Source organism: Canis lupus, chromosome 6 (assembly GCF_011100685.1).
Source record: "Canis lupus familiaris isolate Mischka breed German Shepherd chromosome 6, alternate assembly UU_Cfam_GSD_1.0, whole genome shotgun sequence".
NCBI lineage: Eukaryota > Metazoa > Chordata > Mammalia > Carnivora > Canidae > Canis > Canis lupus.
This window is the reverse complement of record NC_049227.1, coordinates 8,799,043-8,812,322: the sequence shown is the minus strand read 5'-3', so window position 1 is coordinate 8,812,322 and position 13,280 is coordinate 8,799,043. Positions and strand designations below refer to the sequence as shown.

General features: G+C 47.3%; 1 protein-coding gene across 1 annotated transcript; it reads left to right on the top strand.

The window, feature by feature from the left end:
- The first annotated feature begins 10,339 nt into the window (after positions 1-10,339).
- LOC119872144 (mucin-3B-like) lies at positions 10,340-13,266 on the top strand. The gene is made up of 5 exons (XM_038539218.1): positions 10,340-10,601; positions 10,709-10,897; positions 11,900-12,015; positions 12,129-12,187; positions 12,806-13,266. The coding sequence occupies exons 1-5, from the start codon at positions 10,568-10,570 to the stop codon at positions 13,245-13,247; spliced, it is 840 nt and encodes a 279-aa protein (XP_038395146.1). The 5' UTR covers positions 10,340-10,567; the 3' UTR covers positions 13,248-13,266.
- The last annotated feature ends 14 nt before the right edge of the window (positions 13,267-13,280 follow it).

The following is a 13,280-nucleotide window of genomic DNA, read 5'->3' as shown; positions in this document are numbered from 1 at the left end:
CTGAGCCACCCAGGGATCCCCTCCTTCCCATCGATAGTATTCAATTCTGGTGCTTCTATGAGCACATTGTCAAATCTCCTCAGTTCTGGGAGGTCCCTCCCTCTCCCCACTTTTCAAGCATAACTTCTCCATTATAGTACTTTCTTCTCCTTCACTATGGGTGGTTCTGCCATAACCCTGACTACTGGGTTGAGCCCACCAGAACCCTTAATTCTATCATCTCCATTAACACTGCTCTAAGAAGCACACAAAGACCTGCTGCAGGGGGTGGGTACCTGGGTGGCTCAGTTGATTAAGCGTCTTCCTTCCACTCAGGTCATGATCTGGAGGTCCTGAGATGGAGCCCTGCATCAGGCTCCCTGCTAGTGGGGAGCTTGCTTCTCCCTCTTCCTCTGATCTTCCCTCCACTCATTCTCTGTCTCTCTGTCTCTCTCTCTCAAATAAACAAAATCTAAAAAAAAAAAAAAAAAAAAAAAAAGACACATCAGAGGTTTGATCCTGTATGCCAATGTCGCTGATGGCTCTTTAAAAAAAAATTTTTTTTTTTTTTGAGAGAGGGACAAGGTAGGTGGGTGGGGCAGAGGGAGAAGGAGAGAGGAAATCTTAAGCAGACTCCACACTCAGTGCGGAGTCAGTGCAGAGCTCAATCTCACAACCCTGAGATCATGACCTGAGTTGGACGCTTAACTGAGCCACCCAGGCGCCCCACTGATGACTCTTGATTAGCATAAACCATAGCTACTGCCAGGATCCCAGCGGTGGCAGGTTGTGTTATTGTTCAGTATATTTGCTTTCCCTCCCTGGGGTGGATGATAGCTTCCGGAGTCACTGATAGCAGGCTTGGCATCAGATGTGTGGTGCCTCTCCCTGATGAAGGATTTTACATTCTTGTCCATCAGACTCAGGGCAACCATACGACTTGCTTTAGCCAACAGAATGTGGGTGGAAGGTGTGTGATGTCATGTCTGGAAAGAAGCTTTAGGAGGCAGCTCATGATTTTGTCATCTGTCATTTCCCACCACTATGGGACTGGCAGTGTCCCAGATAGGGGCTGCTCCATCAGTCTGGGTCCCTGAATGAACAGCACAGATGTTAGGATGGGCAAGTAGCGTAAGTGAGAAAGAAGCGTCTGCTGTTGGAAGATACCGAGTCTTTAGGATTGTTTATCCAGCATTTCCTGATCTTTCCTAATATGCCAACCATCACTGCCTTTCACTTGTCACAAAGCCAATATCAGCTTTTTATTTGCCTTCATGCAAATCGATGCCCCCTCCCCCACCTATCATGACTTCAGAGATAACTCTGGTCTGCACCTTGACTCCTATCCCCTGACACCATCCATGATAATTGCTATCATAATTCAGATTATGACACAGTGGAGGGGATGGTGAGCACACATATCTTAACCTTTTCAGCAAGCTTGACTCATTCATGAGGAGAAAAGGAGTGACCTGCTCCTGGCCTTATCTTTACACTTTGTCCCTAAACCTTGGCTTTTGAAGGACAGTCCCAGCCTGTATTTTCCTGGATTTATATCTCTCCCCAAGTACCTGTGACAATGGTGGGACCTTGGAGAGAGACCCGTACCCCTCGTCATTCTTCAGCTTTTTTAAAAATTATTTTTAAAATATTTTATTTATTTATTCATGAAAGACACACAGAGAGAGGCAGAGACACAGGCAGAGGAAGAAGCAGGCTCCATGCGGGGAGCCCGATGTGGGACTTGATCCCAGGACTTCAGGATCATGCCCTGAGCTGAAGGCAGATGCCCAACTGCTGAGCCACCCAGGCGTCCCTGCTTTCCTGTTTCTTTGTATGCCTTGTGATTTGTTGTTGTTGTTGTTGTTGTTGTTGTTAGACACAGAATATTTGAATCTAATGGTGTGGTTAACTCTGGAACTCAGGTTCTCCTTCTTCCTCAGAGTTTTCTATTATTGTTTTTGTTGGTTATTGTGTGTCTCTGTGCTTGGGCAGAAGGTATACACTAAGATCTTCTTAGATTTGTTCTAATTCTTTTCCTGAGCACATGGTCATTTTCTAATTTTCCCCACATATGCAATTGTTTCTGAATGTCCTAGTCTTTAATGTGCAACTCCCAAAGAGGGAAAAAGCAAAGACTGAAGTGGGGGGGGGGGGGGAGGTCAGTTTTTTAAATCCCTTGGAACTAATTTCAAATGGTGGGGAGGGGCTTGTAAAAATGGCTGTTTGCCTCTGTCTATACCTTTGTTATCAGAAGCTGTAATCAGTGATCAAAGTGTTACATCAGATAGATTGTGCCAGTGCCATTGCAGTTGTTACCTAGGTGGGGAGATGGAGTCCTGGTTCCTGATCCAAGTCTCCAGAATCCTCCCCCGAGAAAAGAACCCCAAAGAAAAGCACGTTGAGGTACATGCCGGGCTCCTAGGTCCAAATTCCCTACCGCAGACTTACTCTCCTAGATAGTCCTCTTTAGTCTTCCTTCTCTTCTTTTTTCTTCTTCTTCTTCTTCTTCTTTCTTCTCTCCTTCTTCTCTTTTGTCTTCTTCGTTCTTCTTCTTCTTCTTCTTCTTCTTCTTCTTCTTCTTCTTCTTGATTTATTTATTTATTTGAGAGAGAGAGAGAGAGCATGAATGGGAGGAGTGGGAGGGAGGGAATCTCAAAGCAGACTCTCCACTGAGTGGGGAGCCAGATGCTGGGCTTGATCTCAAGACCCCAAGGTCATGACCTGAGCTGAAATCGAGAGTGGGACACTCAACCGGCTGAGCCACCGAGGTGCTCCCAGAATCCTCTTCTAAATTATTTTTACATTACTCTCAAAAGCATAATATCATATTCAAGTTGTCAAGGATAAACTAAGCCAGACCCTAGTTAAAGTGGTAAGGACAGATTTTAACCAGTAACATACTTTTGCAATAGGAAAGAGTCCAGCATGAACCGAACTCCAGTTTGCACAGAGGTCACTGGATGATTTAAGGGAGAGTGAGGGAGGTGGGGAGGGAGGGAGTGCAGCTCAGGTGACTGTGGGAGTGAACAATTACAAGAAGAGTAGGGGATGTCTCCTCAGCTTCCTCTGGATAATCAGGGCCTCTTTTTTTTAAGATTTTATTTTATTTTTTTAAAGATTTTATTTATTTATTCATGAAAGACACACACACACACACAGAGAGACAGAGACAGAGACAGAGACAGAGACACAGGCAGAGGGAGAAGCAGGCTCCATGCAGGGAGCCCACAAGGGACTCAATCCCGTGTCTCCAGGATCAGGCCCTGGACCTAAGATGGCGCTAAACCGCTAAACTGCTGAGCCACCCAGGCTGCTCAATGTGGTCCATTTGAAACCCATCTGGGTTTGCTAACTGGTGCTTAACAAAGTTAGGCTATTACCCTTTCCCAGAGGCTGGGAGGCAGGGGCCCTATCTTCGGGTGTTGGCTGGGACGAACAGTAAATTCTTCTGGTGGCCTTGAGTTTTCTCAGGCAGGCACTTTAAGGGAGAATGGGGTCAGCCTAGGGATGTGGCCTTGAGCCCTTAGAACAGGGTTAGTGATTGTTCAAGTCTTTATAGGTCAGGGTTGAGGCTTAGTTGGGAAGAGGGCTCAGGGGAGCCTGGTTAGAGTTTGCTCAAGGAGAGAATCTTCGTCAAAGTAAAAATTGAAAACTATAGATAGAGCTAATGTTCTCTGTGTTCTCTGATTATCATTTGAATCTTAGTTCCTTCTCTCTTCTCTGAATTAATTTTAACCCTGTTATTGGGGCAGGTGAGCTTTTTTTTTCTTCAAATTTTGAATGCACTTACCTGTGTGTTTGTGTATGTGTGTGTATTCATAGGAAATACATATGTGTGTGGGTTTTAACAGAACTGTGTCCGTTGGTTTCGCTGAACAAGCCAATCTGAGAATCTGTCCCTTATGGTACTATTCTTTCTGATTCAAGCATGGTAGTCTATAGTGTGACTATTTCATAGTCATTCTAGATTCCCTATTGAGGGATGTGTAGGTTGTTTCCAGTTTCTATTGGAATCTCAATAAACTGGATGGCATCCTTGTGAATGCCTCTTTGAAGTACTTCTTTTTTTTTTTTTTTTAAGATTTTACTTATTCATTCATGAGAGACACAGAGAGAGAGAGAGAGAGAGGCAGAGACACAGGCAGAGGGAGAAGCAGGCTCCATGCCGGGAGCCCGACGTGGGACTTGATCTGGGTCTCCAGGATCACGCCCTGGGCTGAAGGTGGCACTAAACCGCTGAGCCACCAGGGCTGCCCTGTGAAGTACTTCTTGAACACAGAGATAGCATGGTGGAATTACTGGGTCCTTGAGCATGCATTTAAAATTTTAATAGATGTCACCAAATTGCCTTTTTAGAGTAGGCCGACACATTTACACTCCCACCCACTGAGTAAGAGTATTCTTCACAAGTTTCCCAACACTGAGTGGACTCAAACTTCCTAGTAGTTGCTAATCTTCTGGGTCAAAACATCCTTTTGTTTGATTATTTCCACTGGCCATCTGTATTTTTTTTTTCTGGGACCTGGCCCAGATCCTCAGATATTAAAATGACTTAAAAATATTTTATTTATTTATTTGACAGAGAGAGAGAGAGAAAGAGAGCGAGAGAGAGAGAGAACACGCAGGGAGAGTAGCAGAGGGAGAGGGAGAAGCAGTCTCTCTGCTGAGCAGGGAGCCCAATACAGGGTTCAATCCCAGGACCCTGGTATCATCACCTGAGCTAAAGGCAGACGCTTAACAGACTGAGTCACCCAGGTGCCTCTAAAATGACTTCTGATTGAATGCTGCATTGTTCCCATAGCTTTGGTTATAGGGTCTCAGCCCAAGTCATGCTAAGGGCAGGATGGAGAGAGGGAAGAGCAAGGGGCAGAGGGAGTGAGAACAAGTTTTCACCTCCCTCTCCTGAAGCTGGGACTGAAACTAAGGAGAGACAGTGAGAGCCAGCCCCAGACTCCAGAGTCCAAGGTCTTGACCAAGTGTATTCTTCATCCAGTTTTGCTGGTTCTTGGTGGGGGGTAAGGGAGGGAAAAGGCAGGGTCTTAGGAACTGCTCTGAATGGGTCAGGTCAGCTAGGGGTTGGACCACCAGCAATGCTCCCTGTATGACACCTCCTGGGCTAGTCCAAGTTTCTTGGTGTCCTTCCCACAGCAATGAAGTCAGAGACATGGGGAAGAGAAGTGAGGTGGGTGGTGCAAAGGTGAACCTATGCTTAGCCCCCACGTCAAGCAGAGCAGATAACCACTCCTTTCAGTTCCATCTGGGTGCTTCTGTGTACATAGTGGCTGCCTCCTGTAGCTATCCCCCGGTGCTGGCGCCTGCTCTACCCCCTGCACCAGGCCCATGCAGCTGCTCAGTCTCCTTAGCTTCCTCTGGATGCTCAGGGCCTCCACGGGGGCCAGAGGTGAGAGGGCAGGTGAGAAAAAGGCTGGAGAGACCCTCCTGATGTTCTAGAGTGGAGGTGTGTGGGGAAGTGGCTCTGAGGCCGAAGGGGAGACTGAGGAGGGATTCCTCAGAGCTTTGGGTGCAGGAAGCATTAAGGAGAAAGGAAGCTGGTTTGAGCCGGTGCTGCTTTCAACCCAGGACCAAGCAGGTTGCAGGGATTGGTGCTTGCATTGGGAGGGTGGGCATAACCTCTTTCCAGAGGAGTGTTCTTCCCTTTGATTTGGTTTTCTGAGCCCCCATTTCTCTTCTGTCCTTCCCCCCACCAACTCCAGTGCTCCTTCTACTCTGGACTCTTCCTTCACTTCCCGTGGTGCTCTCTCCATGACAGTTCCACCTCTTCCTGGGGTTCTCTCCTCTCTCTGGAACTTCTCCACCTTTGGTCCCCTTCTCCAGCTCTGCCTCTATCTCTCCCTGCCCCCACCTAGCCCATGTTTCTGGGCACAACTGTCATTGGCAAGGCTGGGCTGGGGAGATCCTGAATGCTCCCAAAGGGTGGGTGTGTACCACCCAGTGTGGGGCCCAGGGCTTTTTCTTTTCTATCCCTTAGAGAGCCCACAATTCCTCTGTATTTCTCTTCCCTCTGTTTCCTGGTGTCTGTTCCTGACCCCCAGTCCTATACCTTCCCAACCTAGAGGCCCATGGACCACCCTTTTGCTTACCTCTAGGGCTATCTCCTGGCTCTAAGTGTTCCAACTCAGGAATCTTCATAATCCCTCCTCATACCTCCTTCACACACTAGTTAGGGCTGAGAAATGAAATTTCAGCTCTCAGAATGAAGATATCCTGGGTCCAAAGTTAGGAGGAGGCTAATGCTGAGTGGGCAGGAGGTCTGGGTCCTTTTTGCTTGCAAATGCTGTGGCTTCAGAAATCTCCCACCACTCATCCCCAGCAGTATGAGATCTCTGACCCTCACTCTTACCCCCTGTAAAATGGGGTTGATGATATCTATAGAGTGAGAGGTTCATGTTTGTAAACTAATTAGCCCAGTGGCCAGAACAGAGTGGCTGAAAACATGTCTGTTTTTATTAACAGTCAATGCTAAACATTAAGGTCTTTGGAACTCATGCCTACCTTCTGAGTTAATACTTTCTGGAAGTTTCTTTCTCTGTCCTGTTCCTCATCCTGTCAGTGTGGTCCTCTCTTCCTGTCCCTCAATCTCAATAGAATCTGAGCCTGAATCTATGGTTTTCCCTTTGCTGTTCTCTATGCAAAGTTCCCCTCTGACCCAATGGCTCTAGTGTCCATGATGTATCCCTACCCCCAGCCCAGGCTTGGCTGGGTTCTCCTTGGAGGAGAGTCAGCCCAAGAACAGTGTGTCATAGGGAGAAGGAGAGAGGAAAGCCAAAGGGTGGGGACTTTGGGCAGCAGGTGAGGGAAGAGTAAGGAAAACATGTATGTATGGAGAAAGGGGAGGGGAGGGAGGACCCACAGCTGAACCTGCATGCTCAGTGTAGCTCAGAAGAGGAGGGCAAAGGACTGAGGGTACCCCCTTCAGAACCTGAAAGGCTCTAGCTCCAAATTGCTCTGATGGAGGGATAAGCAATGAAATGTCCTATATTCTGTGATACTATCTGGAAAATAGGGTAGTGAATAATCTATGTGGTGTTTGTGGTGACAAAGTGATCTGCAAATGAATCCTTCTGTTCTATACAGGCACTTTCCCCATGACCGCATCCACCTCTACTGAGCTTTTTCCCAGAGCAGAAACAGCTCACTTTGTTCTCAGCAATTCCCCACACTCCAAAGACACAGCAAGGTGGCCTCTCAGCATCCCTAACAGGACCCCTCCAGCTCCCGACAGTAGGGAACACACATTTACAACTCTTCCCACCTCCCCCCACTTTAAACCTATCTCTGAGGCATCACTGAAAACTGCAATCAAGTCCAACACCTCAACAATTCCAATGTCCAAGTTTGTCATCAAGGTTGAAACCACTCCACCCACCCTCATTGTCTACATGAGCACCACAAAGTGCATCAATCCCATGAGCCTTATAATCACCACTTCCTACCCCACCACCTGCATGACCCTGACTACCACTGAGAAAGTTACCTCAGCCGTGACCTCTCTTCCCACTACCACAACCACTCTGGGTAAAACTCCCACAACCATGGCCTTACTCTTTTCCTCTGTCCCAACCACACACACAACCTCCCATACTCTGATACCCTCTACAACTGATACCACAGAAAGGGCTGGCCTGACTATGGCAAGCATTCATACAACCAGGTCTCTTACCCCATTAATCACTTCTACATCTATTACCCCTTCTCTAACTGCCATGAACATCTCAGCAACAGTAACTGATAACAACTCTTCACCTACCACCAGTAGCACCTTGATTACTGCCACAACTTCATTTCCTAACACCAGCGGTACATTCAAAACAGCAACTGCCACCATTCATGATCCCACATCAACAAATCTATTAACAACACTTACAACACAAAGTATATCTACTTCTACTGAAGCAACCACTACACTGATTACACCAACAACAATTACTTTGAAAACAATGAGTTCCATGAAAATAAAATGTACTCTGAGGAGAGACAGCCCTAGAGAAACTCCCAAAACAGGAATTACTTGGACTTCTCCAATCACATCATCAATCACTTCAACAAATACAATGGCTTCCACTGCATCTACCACCTCTGAAACCACCCTGGAACCCACTAACACCAATATTAACATGACATTCACAACCACAGAACCACACTCCTCCACTGCAGCAGCTCCACACACAGGCAAGATGACCATCACATCTTCTCATGCCATACCTACCTGGAAAGCTACACTTATTCCTACAAAAGATGCTTCCACAGTGTCTCTCATGACAAAAATTACTTCTCCCACAATGACATCATTAATTACACTCAGGAATACAGTCAATTCTACAACATCAGTCTCTTCTATTCCAGTGACTGTGAATACCTTGACATCAGCCACTAGTATGCATCTGTCTTCTCTACCTGCTCCATCCACAAAATCAGTCTCCAATTGGACCACAAACACTACCCACTTGTCCACCTTGATTACTACACTCCTTACAGCCCACGTTATGTCCACCCCTATACTTTCCACTAGTACTGGGCCCACGGCCACAACTGCAATCACCACTCCTACCAGGATTTCAACCATTGCCACCTTGAACACAGCCTCTTTGCCCACTTTCTCCACTCCAGAAACTACTACCACAATTGTAACAACACCCACCCCTACAACACCACACAGCACCCCGGGTGTTACTTCTTCAAACATGTACCCTACAGGATGCACAACCACATCAGCAATAACCTCAACTCCCTCTACCACTGGTACCCCGAGGATAACCACCACCATAAACTCATCCTCTGTTAGTAGAGGCATGCCTACCTCAAGACTGACAACCATTATCCCTATATCCAGTGGTACCACTGGTTCACTGACTACCATTACTGACCTCACCTCCACACTCACTGCTTCCAGCATTTTGGCAACCCCCACATATATCATCCCATCTATCCCCACTGTACAAAATACAGGCATACCATCCAGTGTCATCACAACCTCTACCACAGTGCCTACTATGGCATCCATGCTCACAAGTACCCATAGCACCTCATCTCCCATCCTTGCCACACACATTCCAGGTACTTCTGCAGGCTCCTCTTCCACATCTACAAGCAGTACCAGAATCACACAGACAGAGAATACCACTTCATATGCAACAAGCACAAATACATGGCACACAAACACTGACACACACACAACATCTCCAACTGGACTATCCTCCTCTACTACATTTACTACATATACACGCAGGATGACTGTCACACCCTCTCATGCCACATCCACCTGGAAAACCACACTAACTCCTACTGGGGATGTTTGGATGCAGTTTCTCACCACAGAGATTACTTCTCCTCTTGCAACTACATCATCAATCACTCTCACGAATATAGTCTATTCTCAAACATTTACCACCCCTACTCCAGTGACAGTGACCACCAATACCTTCACATCACCCATGAGTATGCCTCTGTCTTCTCCACCTGTTCCAATCACAGAATCAGTCTCCACTTTGACCACAAACACTAGCCCTTTGTCCACCTTGATCACTACACTCCCTGGTACCAATGCTGCGTCCATTCCTATAGCCGCCATGGATACAACTGACATCACCACTCCCACCAACACTTCAATCTCTGCTACCTCTATCACAGCCACTTCACCCACTCCCTCTATCCCAGAAACAGCCACGAGTGTTGTTACTACACTGTTGGTAACAACACCCACCCCCACAGTACCACACAGTACTTGTGTTTCTCCAGCATTATCTTTCCCTAGTCTGAGTACATCTACAAATGCAATAACTACTTCTTTTGGTACTATTATCTCTTCTTCAATATCCACAGCAATAATGTCCTCTTCTCTTTCCTCCAGCAGTATAAATTCAATGCTCACTACCACCACTAACTCTCTTTCTACATCCTCATTTCTCTCTAGTATGGAAAATACAGGGTTCTCTCTCACTGCTTTCATTACTTCTTTTTCATCTGAAACTACAAGAACATCTCCAAACACATCTTCTCTAAATATCTTTGCTACTGAAACAACTACCATCTGTTTTATTTCTTCCACTACCTCTTGTCCAGAATCTATATCAGTTACAATAGTGCCTGCCTTTCCCACTACTTCATGTATGGAAATGGGTCCAAGTAGTGAAGTTACTTCTATGCCCACCATCCCACTGTCAGTGTTTACCTCTACTACTGAGATGGCCACTTCTAGTTCCATTAGTATGACAACTGTGTTTCCTATGCACATGGACACTTCTACTGTTCTGGAAACTCATCCTACCAACAGCATAACAGATGCTTTTAGTTATATCAGTACTGGGACTGCCCCCAGTTACACAGTTTTGACAAGCACTCAAAGACCTACGAGTGGATCCTGGATGAGCACCAATTCTGTAACCATCCCACATATGCCTGGATTCACTAGCCTCCCATTGACCACAAAACTAAGTAGCAGCTTTCCAACCACCATGGTGACTTCAATCAAGTTGACTCACTCCACCCTACTTCAGAAATACCGGTGGTCACCCCTCAGACTACCACCACCCTTACATCACCCAGGACAACTTCGACTTCTACTCAGATGAGCACACAGTCTAGGTTGACCACCACCCCAGGTTAGACCTCCTGCTTCCCTGTTCCCTCTTTTCTCTCCTCTGCTAAATTTCTGTGTCATCAAGGGCAAACCCTATTCTAAACTTCTCTTTCTTCCTATGCTGCCCAGGTACCTGTGACAATGGTGGCACCTGGATGCAGGGCCTCTGCCACTGTCCCTTGGGGTTCTCTGGGGACCACTGTGAGCTCCAGGAGATCAGGTGCCAGAATGGGGATAAATGGGATGGCCTCAAGTGCCACTGTCCTAGCACCATCTATGGGTCCCGTTGTGAGTTTGCGGTGGAACAGGTGGATCTGGGTGAGTTGCCAGAGCCTTGCCTCTGCATTTTCTCCTGGGAGGTGCCACTGACTCTCCCTGGGCCCAGTCCTATGGTTCACTTGTTAGCACTCATGTCATTTTGCCTAATTCCTCCATCCCTGCCTTCTCTCCCATGCTTTCCTCTACTCTATGTCATGCTTCCTTTCCACCCTCACCTTCAGGAGGTGGTTGGGACCACACTCCTTCCTCTGGTCTCCTTCCCAGTCTGGCCTGCTAAGAGCTGTATTAGCTTCTAATTGCTGCTGTAACAAATTATCACAAAATTAGCAGCTGAAATAATGCAAATTTATTATCTTACAATTCTGTAGATAGGAGTTTGACATGGGTCTTGCTGGGCTAATATCAAGGTGTTGCCGGGCCTGTGTTCCTTCCTGGAGGCTTTAGAGGAGAATCCATTTTTTTTTTTTTTTTTTTTTTTAGGTTCTGAAGCCTCTCTTCTTTGTCTCAAGGCTCCCTCTTTCCATCTTCAAAGCCAGCAGCATTGCACTCTGGCCTTTCTTTTATAGTTACATCTTGTGACTGATTCTGACCTCTTCAGCCTCTCTTTTCCACTGCTAAGGACTCTGGTGATTATGTTGAGCCCACCCTGTAACCCACGTTAATTTCCCCATTTTAGTCAGCTGATTAGCAACTTTAATTCTTATCTGCTTTAATTCTTATCTTGCTTCCTCCTTGCCATGTAACAAACATATCCAGAGGTTCAGGGGATGAAGACATTGGCATCTTTGGGAGCCATTATTCTGCCTGCCACTGGGACACACAGAGGAGAGACCACAGGCCTCCTTACCTCTAATCTTTCCCATATATGTCTAGGCACAATTCATCCTAGAAATCCTACCTCCCATCCTCCTACTGTTTATGTTTAATCAGTCCTCAGAGAACAGGGACAGGGGCAATGGGAGGAAACTCTGGGTTGTGGTGGTGGTGATGTCAGTCAGAAGTGGTTGGTGAAGTGACCAGAGAAGGGCACTCTGTGTGCAGACACTGTGGATGCTGAAGTGGGCATGGAGGTGTCTGTTGACCAGGAGTTCTCCCCGGACCTCAATGACAACACTTCCAAGGCCTACAAGGATTTCAGTGACACCTTCCGGGATCAGGTGACAGGGAAAGGGAGGGAACTCACGGGTCCTACCCTGAAACTGAACTTGGGCCCCTGGGTGCACGCAGGTCACAAGGTTCAGGTTTGAACCCAAGGATCTTGGCATTTCAGATGCAGAAGATTTATCAAAATGTGCAGGGGTTCAAGGATGTGGAGATCCTGTCACTGAGGTAGGAGACCCTTATGTGGCTGTGGAGGTAGTGTTGGGTGGGGCAGGGAGGCACACAAAAAAAGCTGGAGAAGCCATCTTTTCCTTTTGGAATCATCAGATTTCAGAAAGAGGGAGGTGGAGGGAGGAGGTAGGGGAACCAGTCACTCCATGGGGTATTTTTCCAGTCATTTTCTGTAGTCATTTCTCTGTTGGAGAGATGCCACCGCTCCTTTTTAACCATGATTGGAAGGAGAGAGATTACATGGGACATGCAAGGAGGTGGCGCATGAGGGTTTGTGGGAAGCCTGGTGTCTGGACAGTAGCTAGTTTTTCTCTGGCTGGCACCTGGCCTACTGAGTGGGTCAGCATGAGCAAAGAAGAGAGCCCAGGAGGGCCTGGTTTGGTAATGGCCTGATGCAAGGCAGGAGCATGTCAATCATTCCTTGTTTTGCTTTCTGGGCTAAGTCAGGGATGCTGGTGGTTCCTGCAAATAATGTCTGGAATCCCAACTTGTTGCTTCTGCCTTCCTCCCAATACCAGTGTACTTGTGGTTAGTCCTGGAGGAGCCCTCCTAAAGACTTACATGCCCCTGGCTTGAGAACCTTGTAAGACCCCCCAATCCTCTTGATCCCCTCAGGAGTGGCAGCATTGTGGTAGACTACGTGGTCCTGCTGGAGTTGCCTTTTAGCCTCCAGCTGGAGAGCGAGTACGAGAAAGTGAAGACTGTCCTGAAGGAGGAGCTCCAGAACCTCAGCCATAAGGAGGACAGCTCCCAGAATAACCAGAGTGAGCCAAAGCTGGAGGGAGGAGTGAGGGCCAGTGCTACCAGCTTCGATAGGAGCCTTTGGGCTGGGGTGCCAGCCCTGGGGTCCTTTCAGCAGATTGGGAGAGGAGGGAGTTTACAGCCAACTGGGTCAAGGATGGGGCTAAGGAGGGGCTTGCCAGAACCTGGGTGTGGGAAAGACCCCTTGACAGTTCTGCTCCAAGTTTTCAGGATGACTGAGGACCCTTGCTTATTAGGGGGAAATGAGGGAGACAAGAGGAGCCTTTCCTTGCAGCCACTCCACATCCCCCCTTAGTGACAGAATCGTCTCTGCCACTCCCAGGACTGC

What these genes read in the sequence shown, in the direction of transcription:
- LOC119872144 (XM_038539218.1), top strand. Translation starts at nt 10,568, where the DNA reads ATGAGCACACAGTCTAGGTTGACCACCACCCCAG. An exon ending in GGTGGAACAGGTGGATCTGG is followed by an intron (nt 10,898 to 11,899) that starts GTGAGTTGCCAG and finishes CTCTGTGTGCAG; the next exon opens with ACACTGTGGATGCTGAAGTG. An exon ending in GTGGAGATCCTGTCACTGAG is followed by an intron (nt 12,188 to 12,805) that starts GTAGGAGACCCT and finishes TGATCCCCTCAG; the next exon opens with GAGTGGCAGCATTGTGGTAG.